The 26,872-nt window shown below is 49.0% G+C and overlaps 1 protein-coding gene across 3 annotated transcripts in view; it reads left to right on the top strand.

The window, feature by feature from the left end:
* The window catches only part of STK35 (serine/threonine kinase 35), a 45,177-nt gene that overhangs the window by 13,250 nt on the left and 5,055 nt on the right, over positions 1–26,872 (top strand). For all 3 annotated transcript variants that reach the window (XR_547050.2, XM_008533514.2, XM_008533513.2), the window contains one exon: positions 1,214–1,963. Coding sequence is in view for 2 of the 3 variants with exons in the window: in XM_008533514.2 (XP_008531736.1) it covers positions 1,214–1,926 (713 nt within the window). In the remaining variant the exon portion in view is untranslated. The remainder of the gene's footprint in view (positions 1–1,213; positions 1,964–26,872) is intronic.

Raw genomic sequence — 26,872 nt, 5'->3', positions numbered from 1 at the left:
TGTGCCATTAATTGTTTTATAAAGAATATTGGGATTTGTTTGGACATGCCAATCATCAGCTTTCCTGGTGATTTTCTGTGGTTCAAAAGGAAACACTTGGAAAGGCAGAGCTGGAATTTCAGGCCCCCACAACTTGGTTTCACCTTACACAGCACTTCAGACCCCAGGGTTCCCACCAGACTTCCTCTTCCTCTCTGGTCCATTTGTTCCTGAGTTGTTTTACCCCTTGCATCTCTCAGCCTGCTTTCTTCTCCCTTCTAATCTGCTGTCTGTTCTACAATTCCTGCCCTTCTGGCTTCTTTCGATCTGGCAAGTGCTACCCACCTTTCTCTGTTCATAAAACTTGACTTTGGTGCAGATGCACAGCTTATGATGCTTGCTGTTTCAGATACTGTTAGCTCCTTGAAACTAAGCTTCATAGAGACAGGCATGTTATGTTCCAAACTTGTGCTAGGCATATGGTGGGCTAACAGAAAATACTGATGAGTTGGAATGTGCCTCTGGAATAAAATTGTAGTGCCGTTCTAGATCACAAGAACCATTATACCAGTCAGGAAGGAAGGGAGGGAAGGTCATTTACCTGGCGTGGAGTAGCAGCCATTTGACAGTCTTCTCCCATGCTTCCCCTTGTCCCATCAGCAGCCTGGGAGTTAGGGGTGGTGTGGTGCTGCCTATTTGGAGACAGTAGATAATGAAACACAGTGGCTCACCATCAGACAGATTTGAGTGTCTTAACTCTTAAGACTCTGTGAGCCTCAGCTTCTTCATTTTATAAGATGGCTCTATTTCCTCCTACTTCTAAGGTGGTAAATATTAAACTGAATGTCACGTGCTCGTGTGGACACTCCATAAGTGGTGACATGTGGCCATTTACAGGTGAAGAAGCAGAAGTAGAAACTTGGAAAGGTGAACTAAGTTGCCTCCTGGGTATTCAATAGGTCAGCGGTAAACCAGAGTAACTACCCAGGTGCTTGCCACCAGCCCCTGCAGCCTGTGTCGTACCTTATTTGTTATACCTTGACTCATCCTGTGTGGGTAGAAATGGATGGACTTACTTGTGTAGAGTTGGCTCAGTGCCAGTGGTGCTGGTCCTCTTGGATTGGAGCAGTCATCACCACTGTCACTTACTTTAATACGCTGCATTCCTTTGGCCTAAAAGTGGCATGAGTGTGTCTGTCTCACTTGAGCTCATTCCTGTCTTCCTTTGCTGTAGGAGAAAGGATCCTGGGTTATGCCGAAGAGCCCTGCTATCTCTGGTTTGTCATGGAATTCTGTGAAGGTGGAGACCTGAATCAGTACGTCCTGTCCCGGAGGCCAGACCCAGCAACCAACAAAAGCTTCATGCTACAGCTCACGAGCGCCATTGCCTTCCTGCACAAAAACCACATCGTGCACAGGGACCTAAAGCCAGACAACATCCTCATCACGGAGCGCTCTGGCACCCCTGTCCTTAAGGTGGCAGACTTTGGACTAAGCAAGGTGTGTGCTGGGCTGGCCCCCCGAGGCAAAGAGGGCAATCAAGACAACAAAAATGTGAATGTGAATAAATACTGGCTGTCCTCAGCCTGCGGCTCAGACTTCTACATGGCCCCTGAAGTCTGGGAGGGACACTACACAGCCAAGGCTGACATCTTTGCCCTGGGCATTATCATCTGGGCAATGATAGAAAGAATCACTTTCATTGACTCTGAGACCAAGAAGGAGCTCCTGGGGACTTATATCAAACAAGGGACCGAAATCGTCCCTGTTGGTGAGGCGCTGCTAGAAAACCCAAAGATGGAGTTGCACATCCCCCAGAAACGCAGGACTTCCATGTCTGAGGGGATCAAGCAGCTCTTGAAAGATATGTTAGCTGCTAACCCGCAGGACCGGCCTGATGCCTTTGAACTTGAAACCAGAATGGACCAGGTCACATGTGCTGCTTAACATTCAGGGCAAAGCATCTTGGGTGTTTTTAAACTAGGTGAGTATACTCTTTTTGTTCTGCATACACACTTCCTGGACTGGATTCTTCGTCCCGGGCCCTGGCATGGGCCCTGTGGAGCTGGGGGGAATGCAGAGTTGGAGACAACTAAGTGCTTGTCTTTAAAGATCCCCCGAAGTCTCGATGAGCAGGCATGCGGGATGGCGTAAGTAGGAGTAGGAATAGTAGAGAAGTTTTGAGTGGACATTGCATTTGAGTCAAGTCAAAGTTTTTTAGAAATGCTTTTTCTCATCAATTAGTAAATGTTTACCATAGAAAATGTGCAAAGGAGGTATGGACAATTTTTTTCAGAGAATAAACGCTGTCCCTAATTGTCTCTCTCCTACTCAAACATCCAATTCTATATAGTTTAGGTTATGCTGTAGTTAGGCACAGTTTTATTTCCTGTTCTTTCAACAGTGATCTGAGCATTTCCCCATGTCATACTTTGAGAGTATGGCTTTCAATAATTGACATTCCATTATATGTGCCATAATGTAACCATCCTCCTACTTTAGGCATCCAGTGGTTTCTCCATTTTAGATACCACAGACAATATGAGTGAATATTATATGGGAGTCTTTGCTTATTTAACAGATTTATTGTGGTCTTTCGTTTGTCAAGTACTGTACTAGGCTCTGGGATAAGAATGGTAAGCAAAATCAGAAACCTGCCCATCCTCGTGAATTCTGCAGCTTCATCAAGGAGAGAAGCATTAATCAATATTTACCATGGTTGCTTTACAACGAAGGAGAAGAGATATTAAGGGAAATTGACGTTTCACGGGATGGTGCCCAGAGGCAAGAGTAGGGATTTGGGGGTAGTGTGGAACATTCCAGGTAAAGGGACCAGCCTGTGCAAAGGACCTGAAGCCAGAGGGAGCCTAGCACATTTGAGAGACTGCACCAATTTGGGTTAGTGAAGAATGTAGACACATGATCATCGGGGAGGACAGTGACCTGCCAGAGGAGTGGACAGAGCTGAAGTGGAGAATCCCAAAGTGTGGACCAGGAGCAGCAGCAGTAGCTGAGTTAGACCAGTCTGAGGTGTGCACAAAAGAAATGAGATCAGAAATAAGGTGAAACTTGGGGCCCTAGAATTTGACCTTAACTTCATAGGCATTTGGGAGCCGTCTGCAGACAGAGCACAACAAGCAGCGTTAAGAAGTTGAACGTGTGCATGTGCAAGTTAAATTGAACCAAAGCCTGCAGACTGGGAGACCAGTTGGCCCAGTTATTTTATTCACACCAGTAAGGGTTGTTGAACCTGTGAGTAGCGCTGAGGATAGATGAGTGCCTAGATCTTCAGGGCAGAGGATTGGCAAGACAACTGGCCACGTGTGGAATCGGAAGAAAGAAAGTGATAGATAGTGGAGATTGATGGCAGTAGACACAAATGCTGGCTAGTCTGTTGGTCAGATTTGAATTCTTTTCCTTAGCAGAAATCCCCAGCCTTGTTTTGTGGGCAGGGGAAAGAAAAGAACATTGACTACCATATATGCTAGGTATTTCCTCATGTACCATTTTGTTTCACCTGCGCAACCCTGCAAGGGGTTAAGTCATTTGCGCAATACCCTAATAATTTAAGGGCAGGAATATCTTAGTCATAGGCCCCCTTCACCCTCCTTTTTTTTTTTTTTTTTGAGGAAGATTAGCCCTGAGCTAACTACTGCCAGTCCTCTTCTTTTTTCGCTGAGGAAGCCTGGCCTTGAGCTAACATCGTGCCCATCTTCCTCTACTTTATACATGGGATGCCTACCACAGCATGGCGTGCCAAGCGGTGCCATGTCCACACCTGGGATCCGAACTGTCAAACCCTGGGCCGCCAAGAAGCGGAACGTGCGAACTTAACCACTGTGCTACCAGGCCAGCCCCCGCCCTCCTTTTTTTCTTAATATCGATGTGGCAAGCTGGAAATAATGTTACTTGTATGTTTTACTGAAGCCTTGAGATAAGGTGGTGGGAGGTGGTGCTGATCCCAGTGATCACAAGGAAGGAGGCTCGGCACGGAGCGCACAGAGCCCTCCAGGACCTCTGGGGTTCTTAGTCCCGCCTTTTGCCTTCATTACCCTCAGATTTCTATTCAGAGATGGTTACTACTGAGTTGAGCCTGGTTACATCTGTCGTGTTCTCTGTGAACTTACTTCTGGAATGAGTTACTAGGTTTAATTCTTCCATTCCACGAACATTTATTGAGTACATTCCAGGTGCCAAACCAGTTTGTCCTACTGCCCAATGAGTAAGAGAATAGAGCTCCCTAAAGGTAGGTGTGGGGTAATACCATGTTAGAGCTCAAAAAGGGTTGGCCAGACAGTGGTTTTTTTTGGGGGAGGGGGGCAAGATTAGCCCTGAGCTAACATCTGCTGCCAATCCTCCTCTTTTTGCTGAGGAAGACTGGCCCTGAGCTAACATCCATGCCCATCTTCCTCTACTTTATATATGGGACGCCTACCACAGCATGGCTTGCCGAGCGGTGCCATGTCCGCACCTGGGATCCGAACTGGCGAACCCCGGTCCGCAGAGAAGCAGAATGTGCGAACTTAACATCTGCACCACCAGGCCAGCCTCCAGACAGTGTTTTAATTGTAGTTCATGCTGTCACTTCCCATTTCTGTCTCATCTTTTCCACTTTTAAAAAACGTCTTAGAATTCATGTTTGCGCTGGAGTAGGAAGAAGGTTGTCATTGGAAGAGGGACCTGAATGTGTGTTAGGATTATGGGGTTGTCACAACCCGTTGAGATCAAGGCTCTCGTTTGAAAATCCACACTTGGATTGGTGCTGTTTTGCAGGGAAAAGTTTCAGCTAAATAGGAGGGATTCCTTCAGGTAGGAGAAATAGGTGACCTTGAGACCAGAAAAGATTTGGAACATTGTCACTGCCAAGTGTCCCAGGCTCTGACAGCCAATAAGGACAGTACTTGGTCAATTGGTGCCTATCTGACCGTAGCCTACCCTGCCCTGTTGGAGCTGGGCACGTAGGATTGTGGGCCTGGGCCAGGTCTCTGTGCTGGGCATTGTGGTGCCAAAAGCTTCACATGGGTTGTGGTACAAATGAGCTTTGGCTGGCTGGTTCGAGAATCAGAGGCTGGAGTTAGGAGGAACTGTGGGGTCCAAACTTCCCTCCCTCCCACTGAGTTGCATAGATGCAGAAGCAAATTCTATATATTCATTCAGTATGTTGATTAGGAAACTATTGCCAGGGACTATTTCAGGCACAGAAGATACATTCGTGAATAAAACATACAAAAGTTCTTGCAGTTGTGGAGCTTACGTTCTGTTGGAGAGACAGACATAAACAGAAGCAATGTGTTAGAAGCGCTCTGGGAATGTAGAGCAGGATAAGGGAGATCAGAAGGCTGGGAGGTGGGGGAAGAGATCAGGGTGGATCTCCTTGACACAGTGACATTTGAGCAAAGAGGAGTGGAGGGGGTAAGTCATAAGGATCTGGAGAAAGCGTCCCAGACAGAGGGGACAGCCAGTATAAAGGCTTGAAGGCGGGATAGAGTGAGTGGGGAGAAGATTGCAGGGAAAGAGGCTGGAAGAGTAATTGACAGACACCTAGAGTAGGCCTTGCATGCCATGGGAAGCATTTTGGCTTTTATTCTTGGGTCAGATGGAAAGCCATTGGTGTGTTCTCAGCTGTGTAGTATCTGATCCTCTGAAAGGATCACTGTGACTGCTGTGTTAACTACAGGGGGGCAAGTGAGGGGATAAGGTGGGAGGCTACTGAACTAGTCCAGGGGAGAGAGAATGAGGGCTTTGAGCAATGGAGCAGGGCAGCTGGTGATTGGGTTTGGGGTTAATTTTGAAGTCAGGCAGCAGGATTTCCTGCTGGATTGAAAGTAAGTTATGAGAAGGGATTTAAGGATGGCTGTGAGGTTTTGGCCTTGGAAGCCATTGGAAGGATAGAGTTCATCAAATGAGATGGGGAGGACATTGAGAGGAACAGGTTTGACTGGAAAAAAAAGTTAGGTTTTAGTCATCTGAAAATTTGAAATGCCTGTTTAGAATCCAAGTCCAGAGGTGGAGTAGGTGATGGGAAGGGTGGAGTTCAGGGGCAAGATCTGGTCCTGAGCTACAAATTTAGAGACGGCCAAGGTGCTGGAGTGGGCACAGAGAAGATTTCAAAGGATGACGCAGCTCTGGGCCCTCCAGCATTGAGAATGGGGAGAAAGAGAGGAGCCAGAGAGATAGGGGACCTGGGTATGGTGTCCTGGAAGCCGGGTGACAAAAAGACACCTGGAGGGGGAAGTAATCAGCCACAGCACGTGAGCCAGTAGGTTGAGTGAGAGGAGCACTGAGAATTAACCATTGGAGTTAGCAGGTGGGAAGTCTTTAGTGCTCATAGCAATTTTGGTGGCACATAATGGGGGAAAGCCCTAACTAGAGTGTGTTGGAGAGGGAATGCAAGGAGAAGAATTGGAGACATTGAGAGAACAGACCAATGATTCTCAAAGTTTTTGGTCTGAAGGCCCCGTTACACTCGTGAAATTGAGGACTCAGAGAGCTTTTGTTTGGGGCGTTATCTGTGGATATTTGTGGTATTAGAAATTGAAGCTGAGAAATGTTTTATATGTTTCTTTCAAGTGAAGAATAATAAATCGGTTGCATGTTAACATAAGTATCATAATTTATGAGAAATAACTTCAAAATAAAAAATATTTAGTGAGTGACATTTTTATATTTTTGCAAATCTCTCTAATATCTTCCATAATAGCTGGATTCTTGTATTTGCTTCTGCTTTGTAACCTGGTGCCATGTCACTCGTCATGTAACTTCTGGAGAACTCCACTATACACTTGGGAGAAAATGAAAGTGAAAAAAGCAAGTAATGTCCTAGTGTTATTACGAAGAGTTTAGGCTCCACCAACTCCTGAACTCCATACCACACTTTGAGCACCAATGGTATACGTGACTCTTCCTGAGGAATTTTACTATGAAGGTTGCTGAGAAGCAGGGGTAGCTGAAGACCTAGAAAGGAGGGAATTATTCAGAGTTCCAAATGAAGACACAGAACTTGTGTGTCCTGATTCCCAGCCAGCTTTCCTATTAGACCTGAAGTTTGCTACGTTCCAGTTCAGTGGCCTGGGGTTCACAGGTTCAGATCCTGGGCACAGACCTATATACCACTCATCAAGCCATGCTGTGGTAGGAACCCATGTACAAAAAAGAGGAAGACTGGGGCAATGTTCCTCAGGCAAAAAGAGGAAGATTGGCAATGGCTGTTAGCTCAGGGCCAATCTTCCTCACCAAAAAATAAAAATAAATAAATCAGGGCTAAATGGTTTTAGTTTTTTGCAACAATAAATGGAAAGGTACTTTGGGTTGGAAATATGGGATTCCTCTGAAAGGAGTGTTGCCTAGTGGACTATCCGGGATTGAGTTCCATTTCTGTGATTTACTGGCTGTGTGACCTCAGGCAAGTTATTTTACCTCTCTGGGTTTTATCATCCATAAAATGGAGTAGTAGATCATATTTGTCTTATTGAGGTTGTTAGGGGAATCACAAGAGATTGTGAAAGTACCCTATATAAACTGTCTAGATAAAATGTTGTGGTAAAATTTTAGATACTTGCTTTGGCTTGAGGTGTCTTGTCTTCCATTCCTCTCTGAAGACAGTGGTCTTTAACCTTGCATCTGAGGATTACCAAATAATGTGGTTTTTTCCTTTTCAACAAAGCTGTACTCAAGGCAACTCAGTCCACTTGCTTGTTCCAGAAAAATTATCTGTTTTTAAAGATTACTCGATGATGGAGCCTATTTCTCTTGTCACTTTTAGAAAATGTTTAATAATTCCTAATGGTTTCTACCAGCCAGCCACAAGTCTTACTCAAAGTGGGAAGCTAGCCAAACTGACGTTCCAGGTGCCCCCGCCCACATGTTACCAGGGAGGGTGTTATGAGGGAATCTGCATTCGTGGCCAAGTTTGCTGTCTAATATACAAACCTCAGTTACTAGGGCCTTTTGAAGCCAGGACCCTTGAATGAATGACATTTATTTGGAGCTGGCAGCTCAAACCTGCTGAAGGAAATCAGATGTTGGTGTGACCTGAGGGGTTGTAGAAAATATTCTTTGCCCTGTGTGCAATCTTGGTAGCCGCCTAACATCAGAGAAAGAAGTCAGGCCTAATTTTTCTTTTGACTTAATATGTTTATTCTTAGCCTGGAGACCAAAGACGTGGCTCTGGGCTAACGTGCTGGGCCACCTGGGTTGTCCCCTTGACCTGAGCTTCAGATTTTGCTTCTGCTTTATGTGATTTGAGGTTTTTTAACCTGGGGGTCCCCAGACCTCTAGTTGGGCCCCTAATGATCTTCTGGGGATTCACAAGCTTTTTCAGCTCATCTAACAGGCGACAGTGTGTTTGCTCACGTTGAAGCCAGCTCACATCATTTGCTTCCTTTTGGCTGGAATTGTACCCAAACTGTCTTATTATAGATATCAAGTTAATAAAAAATGATACTAAAAGCTAAAAAACAAAAAAGAAATAATTAATGTGGTTTGTTTTAAACAGTAAAGTCTTCAAAACAGAGTCCTTGGGAGGTAAATTAAAAAAGGGTTTTAGGTGAGAAATTGGGAATCCACGACCAGATAGGTCTCCAGGCTTTGAAGGAGAACAGTGCTGAAGGTGACCACAGGTGGTGGTGTTTAATGGTCGTTCCTGGGCTTAAGTGCTTTGTGACCATTGTTTCATTTACTTATTTTCAAGAAACTTCCCAAAGGTCACAGAGCTAATGAGGAGCAAAGGCTAGATTTGAACCCAGCTCTAAGTCCATGGCTTTAACCAGTGTTGTGTATTGCCTCATTGAATCTTCTGTAAAACTCACGTGTTTCCATAATTGAGTTCAGACAAGTGAGCCCCAAGTAGATTGGCTTTCCTGCCCTCCTAGCACCGCACATCGAGATGAGTAACATGGACCCAAGGGGCCTGGCATTCTGGTTTCCAGTTGAGACAAAGTCATGCACCGCATACGACGTTTTGGTCAGTGACAGACTACATGTATGACAGTGGTCCCATAAGATTAATACCATATAGCCTAGGTGTGTAGTAGGCTATACCATCTAGGTTTGTGTAAGTACCCTCTATGATCCCACAACAACAAAATCACCTAATGACGCATTTCTCAGAACATATGCCCATTGGTAAGCGGCGCACGACCATAGTTTCTTCTACTCTGAAAAAGGTCATTGTGCTGGTAACAGGTAAGTAGCCCCCAGGAAGGCTTCACAGAGGAGGTATAACTGCCAAAGGGACAGGAGGCAGAGGTTTGATGCCTACACCCAAGGCTCATCCCACTTAGTCTGTGGTGGAGCCTTGAACTGCCAAAACAGAGGATAGGAGGAAGGAGATGCCAACCTTACCCTGAAGTAGATGGTTACATCTACTAGAAAGAATGGCGGGTTTATTTATTTAAAGTAGAGATCATTGGGAGGGGAATGTGCCTAGCCGGTGATTAATTCTTTGGTCCAAGCAGATTTAGAACCTCTGGGCCTCTTTGGAGTCCCAGTCTGTAAAATGCAAGTCCCAGCCTTGCCTTACCCTGTCTCGCTAGCTCTTCACGGAGGTGTGCAAGAGTGGAGGGTTGTGAGGGAAGATCAGAGGGTTTGCTTCTCTTTTCCCCAGGAACTTAAAGCTCAGCTTTCACTGTGAAGACCTGGCAGCCCTAGGTACTGATCTACAAGGAGACAGCCCTCGGGACTTGGTCTGTCTACTGGTGTGTTTGTTTTCTGGGAGTTCCCCCAGGTAGGGAGGGCTGGTGTTTGTAAAGCCAGGCAGCTCCCCGGGGCTGGCTTTTGCCCCGCTGTTGCCATCCCTTGACTCCTCCTGCTGGATCAAGGGGAGGAAGCTGGAAGCTGAACTGTCCTTATGTAACGGAACTGGTGGCCCTCAGGGATAATCTGTCCCATGAAGCTCTGCAGGACATCAGAGCATCCATGAGGGGACAGGCCTGCCCCAGGGCTGTTGCTGCTCACACTCTGTTCCTCCCTGGCATCCTTGGCTCCTCCAGCCAGGCAGCATCCCTTTGGGCAAATCAAAATAGCTCTTGTAATCCTCCAGCTGTAAGCAAAGCTGCATTATGGTTGGGGTCCTTCCAACTCCCATTTCCTCTTACCGCAGGGACACAGACACCCACCAACGATAACAGCCCCTGGTTATAAACACCTGCTTTGAGGGGCCCCCTGACTTATGCAGGGCAGAGGCCCTGCCCTTTTGTCTCCAGCCCTGAATTACCCACTTTACAAATATCACGCAGCATCCGCGCAACTGTTCTCTTATCTGCCATCTTTCTGCAGATTAGGACGCTGACAATCACTTTCCTAAGGTTTTGAGAGTCAGGATTTGAAACAGGGTATCTGACTGGAAATTCCACCGTTCATTTCTGCCTCCTGCAGCCTCTTTAAAAGCAGCTCTGGATGGGTTCATGTTTTGAGGCAGATGGTGGGTCCCCCTCCGAATAGCACCACCCAGGTGGCGCCTTAGGATCAGTGTACGGCGCTGCAGATGGGCATCTCAGATCTGAGCACAGGCACACTGCAGCAAGGCCACCATCCGCTCCTTAAGGTGAGATCACTCGTGTGTGGATTGCTCTTGTGTCACGCTGATCCAGCCTTAAACGTGGGCAGGTGAGGCAAGGCTGGGACAGTGAGGCACCCACATAACCAAGGATCAAGCCACAGTAGGCATTAGCCTCGTAAGCAGGCAGAGGTCAAAATTACCAAAAGGTTGGAAAGTGGGAGCCACCATCGGCAGCCAGGAAAGCACCAGCCCTGAGAGAGTGCTGGCAGAACAGTCTGTGACACCAGTGCCACAACAGGGCTCTGATGTGACCCAAGGGCACCCTGTTGTCTGTGTTCCCCGGTACCCTGCAGAAGCCCATCCCAAGTGAACTTAGCCTGGGCATTTGAGGTTGATGAGAACCCAAAGCAAAATGGCAGGGGTTCCTGGGTTTCTCTCTGACAAGTCTTCCAGCTTGTTTATTTATTCAATCTCAACCACAGCAAGGGATCTCATCATTCGTGCCATCATTGATGTGGCTTCATGTAGCCCTGTGTTGACGAATTCTGGGGCCGAGTAAGATTTGGTGAGCAAGAGCCCTCCTGGCATATGGTGGGCACTTGCCCAGTGGTGGTGTTGATAGTGTAGGCCCCAATGTTGTCCTCTGGGAGCTCACACTTTAACAGTGTGGATGATAAGACAGGGATGCTTAGCTGTAGTGGGCGTGGCTTGGGAGAGATACAGAAAGCTTGCCAGGAGTAGAGGGAAGTTTCCTGGAGGCGGTGGTTCCTTGGGCTGGTTCTCGAAGGTAGGTGTAGGGGTACCTTGTAAGCCAAGTGATAAATGGAGGTCACAACTCAGGGTTTGTCAGCACCTCTCCTTGGCATACTGAGGCTTTTTTGGATACAGGAGACTCAGCTAGCAAGGAGAGAGAATCCTGTTCTACTAACAAAATTCCCAACTGGATATGCCTTCTAGACCCAGGACCTTTGGAGAATGCCCAGGGTTCTGTCTTGATAAACTAGGGCAGCAGCCAACAAGCTCCCAGCCTCTTTTCATTTCCACTGGTGAGTCCTCTGTGGCATTACAGAATTAGAGGAAATGGAGACCTCCTCCAGCATTTCTAGCATTCAGAGCATGGCAGGCCTTAAAACTGCCAGCCAAGTTTAAAATAAATCAATACCGTAAAATACTGCAATGAATTTCCCAACTTTAAAGGAATTTCACTTTCAGTTAGAGGTGCCAGGGGAAAGCTATAACTCAGCCTGCATCGTACACAGGTCAGAATTCTGTATTTTGTTTCTTTGTAAAAGAAAGTGATGTCTAGGGACTCAGGAGGAATGGATTAGAGCCACCCAGGCACACCGTAGGGCATAGTGAGGAAGACAGAAATGCCCCTATCTTCTCAGGCTGCAGAAAGGAGCTGGACGTGGGGCCTGGGCAGGTAATCTCATGAACGGCAGCCTCGGCTTTCCATGAGTCCAAGGCGAGGGACTGTGGCAGTGATGGACAGTGGGTTGCCTTTGGGGTGCCATGGTGGATTGTAATATTGCCCATCTGTGCCAGTGGGAAAGTCAGAGATGATGTGAGCCTGTTGACTCATTGTGCATTGATTTCTAGCCTTTTGGAAAAAGGAAGGAAACCCTTAAATATCACTACAGCTCCTTTTGTTTTTTCTTTCTGCTTTTTTCAGACATGTCTAAGACATGTCCTCCCAGAAGGTTCCAGTCTAGGGCAAATCTAAGGCATGGACGGGAAGTGTCGTGCTGTCAGGTCTTGGCAGAACACATGGGCCTTTCCAGCACAGCCCAGCCTTGTACCCAGCATAAGGAGAACTGGGAGTCACAAGTAAAGTCTCCTTTGTTGTTAGTAACCAGATTGTGTACTTGGATTGGATGACTGCTTGGAAGGAACCCTTGGTTTTTGTGGGGCAGCAGAAATGAGTGTGAGTGTACCACACCCCAGACAACAACAGGGTGACTTTTACCTTTAAAAAAAAAAAATGGGGGTTTTAAGCCAGTTGCATAAACTGAAATCCAGATGTCACCACTGCCGTGATCGAGAGATGCTCCTCCCTCTCCTGCTTGAGCATCTCAGGGCTCGGGCACCAACCAGGTGTAGCAACCAGAGCCTTTGGAGAGCACGTCACTCCAGCCTGGTGTTTTGGAAGCCCTGTGGCAGTGGGACAGCTCTCCCTAGGACTCCAGTTTCCCACCTACTCTTAGGATTTCATTGGGTTGGGCAAAAGCTGATGGTGCCATAGGCAGACCTGGATGTGAGTCTTCAGAATCAGCAGCCTAATTTCATGGCCTTGGTAAAGTTTAACCATAGTTAGGAAGATTGCTTCTATTTTATCAGCAGAAGGAACTGAGGATGTCATGAGTAAGAAGTTTTCTACTGAATGCGTTGAGATTCTACCCTATGAACTTGAAGATATTGACAAGCTATTGCCACACTCCTCCCTGCTCCTCCGCATTACCTCCCACCTCCCGCCACACACTGTCAGTCACAAACCCTAGCACCATGCTTCTCGAAGTGTGGTCCCCAGACTGGCAGCATCACCTGGGAACTTGTTAGAAACGGACGTTTCTGGTCCCACCTCAGACCTACAGAGTTGGAAATAGGAGAGGGGTGTTCACCAAGCCCTCCGGGTGACGCTGATGCACACGCTGGTTTGAGAACTGCCCTAGTAAAAGCGGGTAACGGTGCAATCCGCCACCTTACCATCTGTCAGACATGCAGCCATCTGCCTTGCCTCTTACCCTTTTGCCCCCCAAAAGCTTGGCTCTAGGCCTGAGAGCTAGGAGGGTCTGCCAGGTTCTAGGCTCTGTCTTCTGTAATTCCCTGGCCCCAATGCTAGACAAGACACTTTTCTGTGGGCTGTGGTTTCCTCACCCAGAAAACCGGGTACCTAAAGGACCACTCTCGGCCCCCTCCCCTACACCCTCAGCCCTGGCACGTTCAGGTTTACAGTGGTTGTGGTTCTAGGACCAGGGACTCCTGATTCTTGCTTAGTTTCTTTCTTAGTGCATGTGTCTTCAGGATAAGGTGAGGCCCTGTGCCCGCCTGCTCCTGGGAGGAGGAGGAAGAAAACAGTTGAACTTCTCCATGGGCTCCCCTGGCCCTAGGCAAGTGGACTTCTGAGCCATAATAACAGTGAACATCTTGGGCTGCTCCTGGGTGAGTGCCATCAGCAGAATAACAGGTCCCTGTAAGGTCGTGATGGTAGGAGAAGAGGTCACCCTTAAAGAAGGGGAATTTGAGAGGCAGTAGGGCACTGGGATTGGGGAAGCCGTGGGTGCACAGGGAGAGCTTAGGACTCTAAGTAGATCTTACACATGGCTTTGAATCTGGACCAGAAAACTTGTTCATTCCACAGGCATGTATTGAGCACGTGCTGTGTGCCAGGCGTAGGCTGTGGTGATGAAGAAGAGCCCCCATCTCATTCCGTCTAAACCTTGGGCATCTGAGCCTGGGAGTCCTCATTTATAAAATGGGCTGCTAATACTTACCCCATAGGATTTTGATGTGGGTTAAATGTAAAATTACTGTAAAGCTAGCATAAGGGTGCTAGGCATGCAGTAGGCCCCCACTGCTGTTGGGTTCTGCTGTCCTTTCATACCAGTTCTTGGCCGTGCTCGTAACAGACCTAGAAGTAGTGTCTCAGGATGTGTGCAAGCTCCCCCCACCCCCATCACCACCAATAAAAAGGAAAACCCACCCTCTAGATGGGCCCATTAGTTATTTGATTGCTTGTGTGTGTTCTAGGTACTGGGGTAAGTACTTGCAGTATGTCAGTGAGAAACCAGACATGGTCCCACCCTTGAGGCACTTATACCTCAGTGTGAGACACGTCATAAGGGAAAACTACAGGTACAGTTTCAGGTGTGTATGGATGGAGGAAATAGAAAATAGGGGACCTGCCCAAGGTGATCAGAGAAAGTCTTTGTGAGGAGGTGACTTTGAAACTGAGACCTGAGGGATGAGGCATCTGCCAGGCAGATGGGCAAGGAACCGGCAGGTTTAAGGTGGAGACAGGAGCCTGTCATGCCAAGCTCCGTAGGTCACGGTGAATCACTGCACAGCAGCTTTAACCACCCGATTCACATGGTGACAAGAGAACTCTGGCTCTGTGGCCAGTGGAATTGGAGAGAGGCAGGCATGGAGGTTGGGAGCCCAGTTAGGAAGCTGTAATCTTCCAGGTTAGGGTGGATGGCACAGGGGATGGAGAAGAGTGAATTTGAGGTGAATTTTGGAGTGTGTTAAAGGGCTGACAGGTGGACTGAATAAGGTGGGGGTGAAGGAAGGAGTGGCTCAAGGGTGACTGTTATCTGTGGCTGGAGTCACTGGGCAGTGGGGCAGAGCCATTTAACAGAGAACGCTGCAGGAGAAGAGGGGTTTGGGGGATGCTGAATACACAGATGTATCTTGGATGTATGGACATAAATGCATCCTCTCTCGTCTATATGGGTGTTCGATAAGTTGTGAGTGATTGGGTCTTTTGGAGGGTTGCTGAATCCCGAATTTGGGGCTGAACATAGGGCATCTTCAAGGGCATGGAGTGACCTCCTTAGTCCTTGGGCTGCCTTTACAGCCTTCATTTGATGGCTGAGTCTTGCTGTGTTTTGTTCTTCCCTTTGTAATCAGCTTCTCATTAGGTGACTGATGAGTCTGGCTCTTCTGTGTCTTTATTTGCATATGCACTCTGCTATAATTATGTCACAACATAGCATTTTGTTGTTTTGTATTTACTTTTGCTTTTTAGAGCTGAAAACCTGTGCAGTGTCCTGTCACATGGGCAGCCCGGTGGTTCTGCCAAAGAGCATCTTTCTAGCCTAGCATTTCACTCTTTGTTTTTTTAATAGTTATATAACAGCAGGACCATGATTGCTGGCTGTAAAATTGATGTTGAGAGCCACGTTAATTTGTAAGTTGGGAAATACTTTGTGTTTTGATTTAAGGAAAGGAATAGAGGGGAAGAAGGTTGGGGGAGAAGGTCTCTGGTCTCAGTTGCCTTCAGGTTTCTAAGTGTGATACCAGGAGCTAAGTGGTGGCTCTACTTCCTCAACTTGATGTTGAACTAGCAGGGAAGGGGCTTCACAGTCAGTCCTCAGCTGTCCTTTCACACCAGGGTTGGAACTATTTACAGGGCGTGGTGTGGAGGCTGGCCCCACCTGCCTGTTCACCACATCTCCTTCCCCGGAACCCAGGAAAGCCTGGGTCCTTTGTTGCACTCGTTTAGTAGTTGCTTACTGAGCTTTTGCAGCTTGCTGGTGGTCTTGTATTCACTGTATTGTTTCTATATAGGAAAAAGCCTGGTGGAGCCTGGATTCTTTATCACCACAAGACGTGGAGTGGGGGGGCACTTTCTCTCTCTTATCTGAACTCACTGAGCCCGTGCTGTTTGCCAGACTTCATACTCTCCCCCTGCTTATCATGTTAAATGCTCACGTGTGTCCTGGGTATGGTGTCCTCCCCACTCCACGTGGATGGCAGGTGCCAGCTCCAGGGCTAGAGCTCTGGTGCTCACGTTCTTTTCCATCAAGCTTCTGAAGCTAGGTCACATCAGCGAGTCTGTAGTGGCACAGTACTGTCTCACTGCTCCCGGGAGCTCAGAGGAGGGAGTGCTGGCTTTTGTTGAAGAAGTAAGTAATGGTGACCTGTAGGACCTGTGACTTAAGATGGCCCTTGAAGAAAGGAAGGCAGATGAGAGTGTTCTAAGCAGGGGACACACTGTTCACAAAGGCAGAACACTGGGAATTTATGGAAAGAGCAGATCTTTGGGTTGCTTCACACAGAGGCTAAAGTGGGAGAGCGAAATAGCACAGAGTTGCCAAGAGAGTGAACTTTATCCAGCAAAAAAGATGGGGGGGGGGGGTGGAGTGGTGGTGTACAAGGCTATATTTTTGGCAGGTGAATTGGTCACAGTGAGGGGAGAACTGTCAGCCCCTCAGGAAAGAGGATGGGAGGCTCCTCCTGACGGTACCAGTCTGAGGAAGGTGTTTGCCTGCACAGGCACCTTCCCAAGCTTGCAAAGGGAGAGGGTGAAAACTGATGAGGGCACTTAGAAACCCTGGGCCTCCAGTGGTCTCAGGACATTAAGAGACTTACTTTTGAACTTGATATGCTGATAAACATAGGTTTAAATCGCATCTCTACCACTTACTAACTCGGTGACTTTGGGGAAGTTGCCCAACTTCTCTGGGCCCCCATTGTCCATTAAATGGTGTTCATTGAACGCTGATGCCCACTGTACGCTATTGTGAAGACTAAATGTACAGGAAATGGAAAGTATCCAGTGCAATTCCTAGCACACAGTGAGAGTGCAGTAAACAGTGGCTCTGTGTGTTGCCCTCGTCCTGTTTGTTTTTGCCAAATTCTCATAGGCTAATCATTCGTTTCCACTTCACGTCTCATGAACAATTTACAGTGCCCTCTTTTCCCTAAGAGAGCTCCAGACCCCTTAGCAAGTGCCCCCAGTGAGTTCCCCTCGGCACACTGGGCTTTGCACTGGTTGCTGTAACCACAGGTCCAGATGGTCTCCTTTTGCCCAGACCACTCTGGGCATGACCTTGTTTGAGCCTTTGCTTTTATAACCACAAATTGTCCTGTCCCCATATGGAAGGGCGACCTCTCCCCTTTAGCTGTAACAGCACCATAGACATCTTCTTCCTGGCAAAGGGCCCGTAGGGGGAACAATCTCAGGAGCCAGGCCCCTCCCCCGAGCCCTTTCTCTGTTAATCACAGCAGCCGCAGCTGAACCTCAGTCTCTTTGGGGGCCAATTGAGGCGTTGGCAGCTTGCATTTCAGCCCCACACTTAAAGAGTTGAGGAAGGGGGTTAGTTAGGGTATCCCCATAGCTGACTGCCAATTACCAGGGCTGTTTCTGGAGACAAAAAGTTCCCCTTAGTTTGTCTCGAATGAGTTCCATCAGTACCTGTTTACCAGCTAGGGTGCTTAGGGGAAAGCGCTGACCCCAGTGCCCTAAGGGCCTCCATATGTCACTTCCCAGGCTAGAAAGACCAGTTTTTCTCAGACCCAGGTGGGATGACTCAGGGTGTGGTCACAGGTCATTGCTGGTCACCAGGGAGACCTCGGGAGACCTCCAAATCTGAGTCTTAGGTCTTGCCCAGTGACATTTTTTTTTGTGCGTTTGGCAAACTTAAATACTAGCGGTTTTGGCAGCACCTCCAAGGAATCAGAAGGTTCAAAACAATACCAAGCAAGTCAGCAGAGGTGACAACATGCTCCCTGCTGTAATACAACCAAGGCTCCGTGTCTGAGCTTCCACAGGAGCTGCTCGCTGCCGTTTGTAGAGAACTGTTCACCGCCCTGATCGAACTTCAGATTTCCTTGAGATGAAGCTGGCGTCTGGTTCCGTCCACACGCTGTCTTGGCTTTAAGCTCTGCTCATTCCCTTTGTCTCAGGAAGCCGTGCTCCGGGGTACATTGGGCCTGCCAGTCGTTGCTGCCAAAGCGTGTGTCCTCATTATGGTAAATGGGCAGCGGGTCGAGCTCAGCTGGCCCGGCATAGAGCCCACCTCCTCTCAGTGCCCTTCATCCACTTTAAGGGAGTCTCCGATTCTGCTTGAGAACTGGGGAGAGCGACCTCCACCTCCCACTGTGAGCGTGCGCTCTGGTGTGGAGAGCTGAAGTCTGTCCCCACAGCTCTCCCCTCACCGCCCGGCCCCAGCTGCGCAGCTCGTACTCCCCTTTGCCATGGGGAGCCCCGCTGAGCAGCCCTGTGCTGCCTTCTAGGTAAGGTTTTTGTCTCGACAGATAAGGGGCCGACACAGGCCCTCATGGTTTTCAGTATCCCTTGTGTCGTAGACCCTTCTCAGAATCTGAATGTTGGGGATATTCCCCCAGAAAAATGCACATGACTTGCACACACTGTGACACTTCACACATCTTCAGGGGGTTTGTAGAACCTGTGTATCCTTGGAGTTAGAAGAACCCCAGGTTAAGACCCCCTGCCCTGGTCCCAAGCCCCTCGTTGGCACTTGAAGAAACGGTATCCCCAGAGCAGAGTAGGGAGAGCTAGATGAGACCAGAAGCCAGGTTTCCCACTCCTAGAGCCTTTATCGTTTCCCTGCATTTTACTTTAGGGTCTCCTAATAGATTACCAGCTGGCAGTGCGTTCCTACTGTTGAATTAGTGCTGTCACAGCCTGGGGGACAGACAGTGTACCTTTCAGAGAGTTCACAGGTGGTTCCCCTGGACATGCCTAAGTAAATGAAGAGGACGTGGAAGATGGGAGGGGTGGCCTCTTAGGCAGAAGATGGACCACCTGTCTGCACGGGGGCTGGTGCTCAGTTCCTCGTAGGACAGCCCTGCCCCTGCCGCCTGTTTCCACAATCTGTGTATTTCCATTGTGGGATATGGGAGTCCTCCACCATACCTAGCACCCCAGCCAGAACTCCACCACTACCTCGCAAGCCACTTGTCAGCCAAGGAGAGTTCTTGGGCATTTTTGCCGTTTTACAGATGGCTGGGCCTGGAAGGAGGCCACGGTGAGTCTTTAAGATCTGGGGAACTCCACGGAATTGAGGCCAAACCCAAATCTTCCAGTCCTAACTGTCCTTCTCAGTGATTTCTTACTGTGACTGACTTAGACTCGGGGGACACACTCGGAAGCCAGGACGGCTCCGAGTAGCCACACCCAGATTTCAAGCGCCCTCTCCAGATTAAACAGACTGTATTTGCAGCCGGTTGTCTGTCTTCTTCCCCATGAGGTTAGGGCCTGCTGATGGGAAGTTGGTAAGGGAAGGAGGAGTGGAGAGAACTGCCATCGAGACAGGAGCCTCCTGGTCCTGTAACTGATGGGCTGTGTCACGTCAGGAAAAGCCTTCATCCCTGTGGGGCTCATTTCTCCCACTCATCTCTAGGGGTAGGGGTAGGGGTAGGGGTGGAGGTGGGGAGTGGCACGGTGTAGCTGGGAGAAAAATAGCACAGGCAAAATCCCGGCTCCCGTCGCCCCAGCGCTGGAGCCTGGGGAAGCAGCCCGGCTTTCTGAGGGGAGAGTGAGCTGCTGTCTCTGCACCAGTCTGGTTGGGATGTTCAGTGGGAGCTCAAGCAAAGGCAGGGATTCTTGTAAACACGTTTTTATGTTAAAATCCTCTTGTGTTGAATGAATGGTTCTCAGAAATGTATAAATTAATTTTTTCTTGCCACGTCCTAACTCCCAGTTTCTGTCAGTCACCCAGTATTTGAACTCCTTCTGTGCTTGGTAACCTGAGAGGCTTAAGAGAAGCAGGAGACTGTCCCTGTCCTTAAGAAAACTTGTGGTAGGGGGTAGTAAGAGCGGAGCACACAGCAGGGTTACTGGGGTCTGTGGTCATCCCGTGCCTGCTCCCTGGAGCTCAGAAGAGTCCCTGCAGAGCTGGGTCCTCTGGGAATGCTCCCTGGGAGGAGCGTGTGGAGGGGCCTCGAAGGGTGAGTGCCGTCTGACTGACAGTGAGGCGCAAGTTAGGGGGCCAGGGCGGGTGGCGTGTGCAACCCGACCAGCCGTTGCTGAGGCCCAAAGCAGAAAGGAGGCTGTCACTTGGAGAGAAGACTGACTTGAGGCCAAGTCGTCTTGTCTGGAATTTTCGCCTGAGCCAATGACTATTGTGAGGTTTTTGTGGCTGCTGTTTGTTTGTTGGATGTGATTTAAAGCTGCCATCATGGCTGACTAAGTGCCTCCTGTGTGCCTCGTTGTGCCTGTTACAAATACCGGTAGTCTCCGGACTTCACACCCTACAAGCAGACATTCCCACCTTTTAAGTTGATTAAACTGAGGCTCGGGGGGCCTTGACTTGGTAAAGGTCAGAGCTGCTGATTGGTGGAGCTGGGGTATAAATTTCAGATCTTCCTACTCCATCCCCCATGGCCTTGACAGAGCCCCGACTGTTTGCCATTCTGTAGCATGCACTCTGAGTGATCCTCCCCCTACATTCGAGAGCTGCTCCCGGACTCTACCTTCTTTTGGTCTCCTGGTCAGGGCTCAGAGACCATAAGGGCGGGTGCCCATGGCCTTCCAGATTGTCAGGGCCGCTGTGAAGCGCCTGTTGAGTGTGCTTCAATGATCTCTGGCCTCTTGTTCCCCTTTTCCCTAACACCATGTCCCCCTGTAGACCTGAAGAGTGAAAACATGAGTATCCCGTTTGTCGTCTCTACCCCCATCCTTTGGACCCTGACGACAGACCCCCCCATATACTGTGCTCTGGGCTGCTCACAGCATGGTTGTCCCTGTTTTTGCCCTACTCTAAGCACTACTGTTGCTAGCTAAGCCTTAGAGCAATGAAGCATCAGAGAGCTTGGCTCCCGGCTGGCTTCAGTCCCTCTGACAGATTGGGATAGACAGTAGTGCTGGGGCCACTGAACACCCCAGAGCTGGCACGTTGTTATCTGAGTCTGAAAAGCCAGCTGCTTTGGTGTATTAAACAAGTGAAGAATGACTCATTTTGGAACTAATCCTACTTAGAAGAAGAGGCCTGCACTCTGTGACCCTGAGACTCCCTTCCCCGTGTGCCTCTGCAGCATGGCGTGCTCAAAGTCAGCACCCTGAGCCTTGGGTGGCCATTCTCTAAAACAGGGGTGATTCCTCCTGGTCCAGTGTCTGGACAGAGGAGGCATTGCGTGTCAGGCCTTGCATGGTGTCTGGCATATCAGAGGGATCATGAACTTCAGTGGCAATACCACCAGACAGGGCTCCAGGGAGAGTTTAGGTAAGAGTGAGTTGTTGGCTGTCCACCCAATAATACCATGATTTGAATTTTTACTTTGCTTTAGTCTATGAGCATGCCAACAGTTGAGTTTCTTTTCTGTTAAATAGAGGAGAGGCAGAGACAAATTGAGAAACTGGACTTTAGGTTTGAATCCCAGTTAACAATTTACTAGCCATTTAACCTTTTACAACTTGCTGAGTAACCTCCGAGACTAAGACTCCTCATCTGCGGAGAGAAGGGTCTTCATGGATAAATGTGTGTGCAGAGCAGAGAGAGTATATGCGAGGACTCGCACTCAGCATCTCGGATGCTTGAGGTTCCTGCTCCCCTTAGGGGTAGGTACAGGAACTCAGGTGCATCCCTGAAGCCTGCAGGTGGGTGCATGAGCCCTCCTCCTGACCAGTGCCAGTGGTCCCCCGGGGCACTGGCCCACCGTTGCAACAGTAACTGTGACACTTCTGTGCAATCCCACCGAAATGGATCCTAGCAGACAGCCAGGTAGTATTTCCAATTTCTAGGTCCCTGGGCTTCACAAACCCACCTTGAGGCCTGAGCAGATGAAAAGATGCTGAGGTTGCTTTTGCCAGGGGTCTCAATGGGGATCAGAGAGCTGCCCTCCCCCTCCACCGCCACCTCCACTGCCGTCATTCTTACATCTCCATGTTGAAAACATAGGACTGAAAGTTCCTGAATTAACTGTGACTCTAGACAAGTTATCTAGTTCAGTCTGTGATACCCTAAGAACCAAAATGACCCTTAACACAACTGACAACAAGCTAGATCGTACCGAGTGCCCCACTCTGTGCTGGGCTGGGCAGTTTACTTGAATCCTCACTCCTCACAGCAGACCCCAAAAGAGTGAATGTAGCAGCGTCCCCATTTGCTAGTAAGGGAAAGGAGGCTCAGATAATGTAAGTGGATAGTAAGTGGCAGGGCTGGATTTGAATCCAGGACTGTCCACCATAGGCTGCACTGTCTCCTTGACAGAGCACTAGAGTGAAGATGCCAAGTTAAACATAGCTGTGTCTCCCAGACTCTTAAATCCTGTGGTTGCCACACTTAACATTTTGAAGGACAGTATAATTTAAAGCAGGGGTGAGGGGGTAGGAGATGGAGATAGGTTTTTAAAACCATTCCCATCATTTCATCCAAAAAATGAGATTTTGACACCCACAAGGGAGGAAGGCCATACTTTTAGAATAAAGGATAGTCTTTTACTCACCCAGACGTTCCGTGTCTGCAGGTTGAGGAATAGGGGAGTCGGTCCCCAAACCCATCATCGCTTGCTCCCGCTGCAGCTCTGAACTCTGCTTAAGCTCTTCTCATCTCTGTAGGAAGGGAGTTTACATTACAGAGTTACACGTTCAAAGCAGGAGCATTGGCGTGAGACAGACCTAGGGTCAAACCCTTCTCTCTGCCACTTATCAGCCGTGCCGATCTTCGCCGAGCTTCAGTGTCCTCGTGTCTAAAGCTGGGGTGACACTAGCGCCTACCTCAGAGGGTTGTTGGGTGAAATGAGGCAGTGGATGTAAAACTTGGCCCATTTTGGGACACAGTGAATGGAAAGCAGTGTGGGAGGGTTGAAAGTGGCCTTACTGGATTGTTCTATATAGCATTCTACTCCATAGGACACGCCTGGCACATGGGAAATGCTTGGTAAGTGACTGCCATCATGATAATAAAGAAATGAGAGGGTCGGATGTGCTGAGGGAACTTGGTCCAAAAACAGAAATAGGAAAGGGAAGGAAGTGCCAGCACCCCTTCCCAGATCACTGACGCCTTTCCCTCCCAAGACCATCTCAAAGGCAGGCCATTAGAACCTCTGGCAGAGCCAGCTCTGACAGCAGCAAATGAAGACTGTCAGAGTAGAAAGACTTGGGCCAGTGAAGCTGGAAAACTTTAAATTAAGTGCCAGTTCTACTGCTCAACAGCTCTGTGAGGTGGGGCAAGTTGCTCCGTCTCTCTGGGCCTGTTGTCTTGGTAAAACGAGACAAATCCATCCTCAGAAGAAGGTGACTGAGAAGGTGAAAGATGGCGTGTACTCCAGGCGTTGACTGCAGGTTTATCACACTACTGTTTTCCATTGTGTCCGGCAGCTGTGGCTTCGCCCGGTAGGAGGGCTCTGGTCGGAGGTAGGGTTCCGCTGAAAGGGACAAGGCAAGCCCTGCTTGAAGCTGAGCTGGGCAGTCAGGCCGCAGCCTGAGCAGTCAGGGAGCTAAAGTGTGACATCTGCTGGGATGGAGTGCAAGGGCCTATTCCACTTCCTGTTCCGGCCAGTGCCTGGGAGGATCTGCGGCAACTTCAACCCAGAGCTGCGTGGTCCGAGCCATTGCTACTCATGGCTGGAGAAAGGGCCCCTGCTCTCTTCCAGTGCAGTTACTGCCATTGCTCCTTGGGGGAGGTGTACCTTCTCTAGTGGGGACCCCGAGAGGAACCCAAAGCCAAGGTCCTCTCCATGGAAGAGAGAGCCCTCTGATTTTCATTGGCCCTGCCCGCTAGGGAGAAGCAGACTGAGACCTGCGGGCTGTCCTGAGGCGTCCTACCAGGAGGGCCGCAGCCAGTGCCAAAGCTGGAGCCAGGGTGGAGGAGCCTGTGGGAAATGTCAGCCTCGCTTCCTGGCAAAGGACCCAGTGATTACAGCGGTCCTTAGACGCTGCTGTTTCAGGAGGTCTCGCAGAGTGCTGTGCTATGCTGTTTTTTTGACCTTCTGTAGTCAACACTCTGTTCCACTAGTTTATGATGTAAAAGGGACTTCTGGCTTCTGAATCTCTGCCTCCTTGCCAGCACTGCTCTCCAGTTGCCATGGGTCACCTTCCTGCTGATGGTCATCCTTTTGAGGAGGTTGTCCTCAGCTTGGGTCCCACCAAGGGAGGGAGGAAGGCAGTGTTAAAAAGGTCGTAACTGGTTCCAAAGATTGTCTTAGCAGATCATACATGACCATGCGATTTCCTGGGCTTTTCTTGTCATCTTTCACAAGGACTTAGAGTGTCTTGGATGGTGAGGTTCCCTCCAAACCTTCGCTCCCCCCATCTTCTGGTTGCTCTGCTTCATCTCTGGAAAGCACAGGGAGAAGAGAGTAGGCGTGTTGAATAAAGCTAGATTTGAGATGACTGCTGGATCATTATGGGGCGTGCTTATGATAAGTGGGTTTTTCCAAGGCAAAAACTGGGATACAAGACTCACTAGTGGATTTTTGCTAATTGAAGGCAGGGAAACAGAAGCAGCCGAGGAAAAGGTTGGGGCTGGGAAGTCCAGTATTTTCTTTCCAGATCAAATCCTTTTTTTCCCCAGCGTCTTTATCATTCATCTCCACTTTACTCTACACGCGGACACTGGGTCACCCTCACCTGTGCGGTGGAGGAGGGAATCGCAGTCTGACGTCGTCTGATGCGTGTGGGAAGTTCTCCGTTGTCCGCTGTGTGTGGAGCAGCATGCGTCTGGTCTTTTGGCTGCTACCTTTCTTTGGAGTTGCTAGCTTTTCTTATTCCCTAAAGGACACTGTTTTTCCCATTAAAAAGTAAAGCATGACAGTGTGATGGGTACTCAATACAGGCAACCCTTGTTTTATTGTACTTTGCAGATAGTGCGTTTTTTACAAGACCTTCCACCAGCAAAAGCATTACGGCTCTCTGAAGGCTCGGATGATGGTTAGCATTTTTTAGCAAAGTATTTTTTAATTAAGGTATGTACATTGTACATTCAGATGTAGTGCTGTTGCACACTTAATAGACTATAGTAGAGTGTAAACATAGCTTTTATATGCACTGGGAAACCGAAAAATTTGTGTGACTCACTTAATTGCAATATTTGCCTTATTGCGGTGGTCTGGAACTGAACCCGCAATGCCTCTGAGGTACGCCTGTGTGAAAATACGGTGGAAAAGCAGGGGAAGAAGAAGATGTGCTCACAAGTACAACATTTCGATATACTTCTTGCCAGATTTTCCTATACTTGGAGGTGTTTGTTTTACATAGCTTTGGTCATACTATATGCCACAGAACTTTGTAACCTACTTTTTTCCACTTAACCCAGGGAAGTGCTTCTGCCATAGTGCTGACAGTGCCACACAGCCTTCTCATCTCCTCTGTAATATGTCATTGAGTAGGTACAACATTTGCTTAAATCTCTTACTTTTGGATTTGTGGTTTCTTGCCTCATAATTTAAGTAATACTTCAGTGAGCATCCTTATTCATAAAGTCCTTTTCATATTTCGCATTGTTGGTTAAGCTACATTTCCAGAAGTGGAATTATAAGGTCTATGGGTCTAAACACATTGGAAGCTCTGAAAACACCTTGCCAGGTTGCTCTCCCGAAGGCTTGGTGACACTCGCCACATGGGGTGCGTCCTTGCCATGTACCCTGACCCAGGTAGAAGCAGCGTTGGTGGTGAAGTGGCCGAGGATCACAGCCTGTTTAAATTTGACACAGTTGTAATCTCTGGTTGGGGTAAATGGCCATCAGAGATGGGCTCATGGAGTGTGTCACTTCCTGCTGTGGCTGGCTGCTTTGTAGTCTCCTCAAACCTGAGAAAGGAGCCCCCCGTTTCTCAGAGGAGGAAACTGAGGCTGACAGGTAGCAAATCATCCAGTACTGCTGTACCCTGCTGCCTCTCATGGAGACTAGTGAGGCGTCTCTCCAGGACCTGAGGACAGCGGACCAGTATTGTCAGACTGCACAGGTGGCAAGTAATGGTGGGGAGGGCGCAGGGCTGGGAGGGTACACCTCTCGGGCTACAGAGCGCTCCCAGAGCATTGGAGCCCAGGGGGGATTTCAAGCGCACAGTGCTGGACGTGTTGGCGTCAGTGCTCAGAATGAGAGCCGGCACTTGGAAACTATCAGATGAGTCCGTGTGACAGAGCATCGCTGCCCTGGGTGCCCGCCCTGCCCAGGGTAGGGCTATACTTAGCTCTGCTCAGACGGCTCAGACTGGGAAAGCCAGGCTGGGGGTGGGGGCTGGCCCAAGGCTAATCTCTGTAGGTTCTTGTATTCTCAACCTCCACTGAGAGGTCCTGAGGCCTGGGACCAAGGCGATTCCCAAATAATAGCTCATAATAATATGGCCAGGCACTGTTCTGAGTTTTACACGTGTTAGTTCACTTGGTACTCATAACAACCTGTGAATGGGTAGAGGTGATGAGACCAAGGAACCAAGGACTTAAATTTGGCCATGGTCAAGTGGCAGACCCTGTGAACTCAGCCACAGGTTCTGGCTCCGTGTCTCGTTCCAGGAGAAATCCCAGAATTCTCCCTGGAGAGGCAGGCGTTCCCTGGGGAAGTGAGGTTTAAACGGTGCAGTGTACTGCAGTGTGGGGCCACACGGGTGACTCCGAGTCTACACTGCCCCTGGTTGTGGGACTCTGGCCCCTCTTAAGGCTTGAGAACCTTGGTTCCTTCATGCAGGTTCCCAGAGGCCTGAGCCTCCCTTTTCTTGTCTCTAAAACGGGATAAATAAACTCAAGAGAGTTGCTGCGAAGTCTCAGTACAGCACGGTTAGTCAGAGAGGGTGGGCGGGAAGTAGGAGGGGACGGGGGCTGCCAGGGCCTGCGGGGATAGAGAGCTAGGGTCCTGTGGCATTGTGTGCTCGTAATTCAGAGAAGCCATTAGAGGGATGGGGTTCATGATCGGATTTGTCGTTGGAGCCGTCATGCCTGGGTTCCCCATTATGAAGCTCTGCCCCTCAGTTGATGTGACCTTGGGCATGGCGCT

This window comes from Equus przewalskii, chromosome 21 (assembly GCF_037783145.1).
Source record: "Equus przewalskii isolate Varuska chromosome 21, EquPr2, whole genome shotgun sequence".
NCBI classification, from domain to species: Eukaryota; Metazoa; Chordata; class Mammalia; order Perissodactyla; family Equidae; genus Equus; species Equus przewalskii.
The sequence above is the reverse complement of the archived record's forward strand: the minus strand, read 5'-3'. Positions and strand labels throughout refer to the sequence as shown.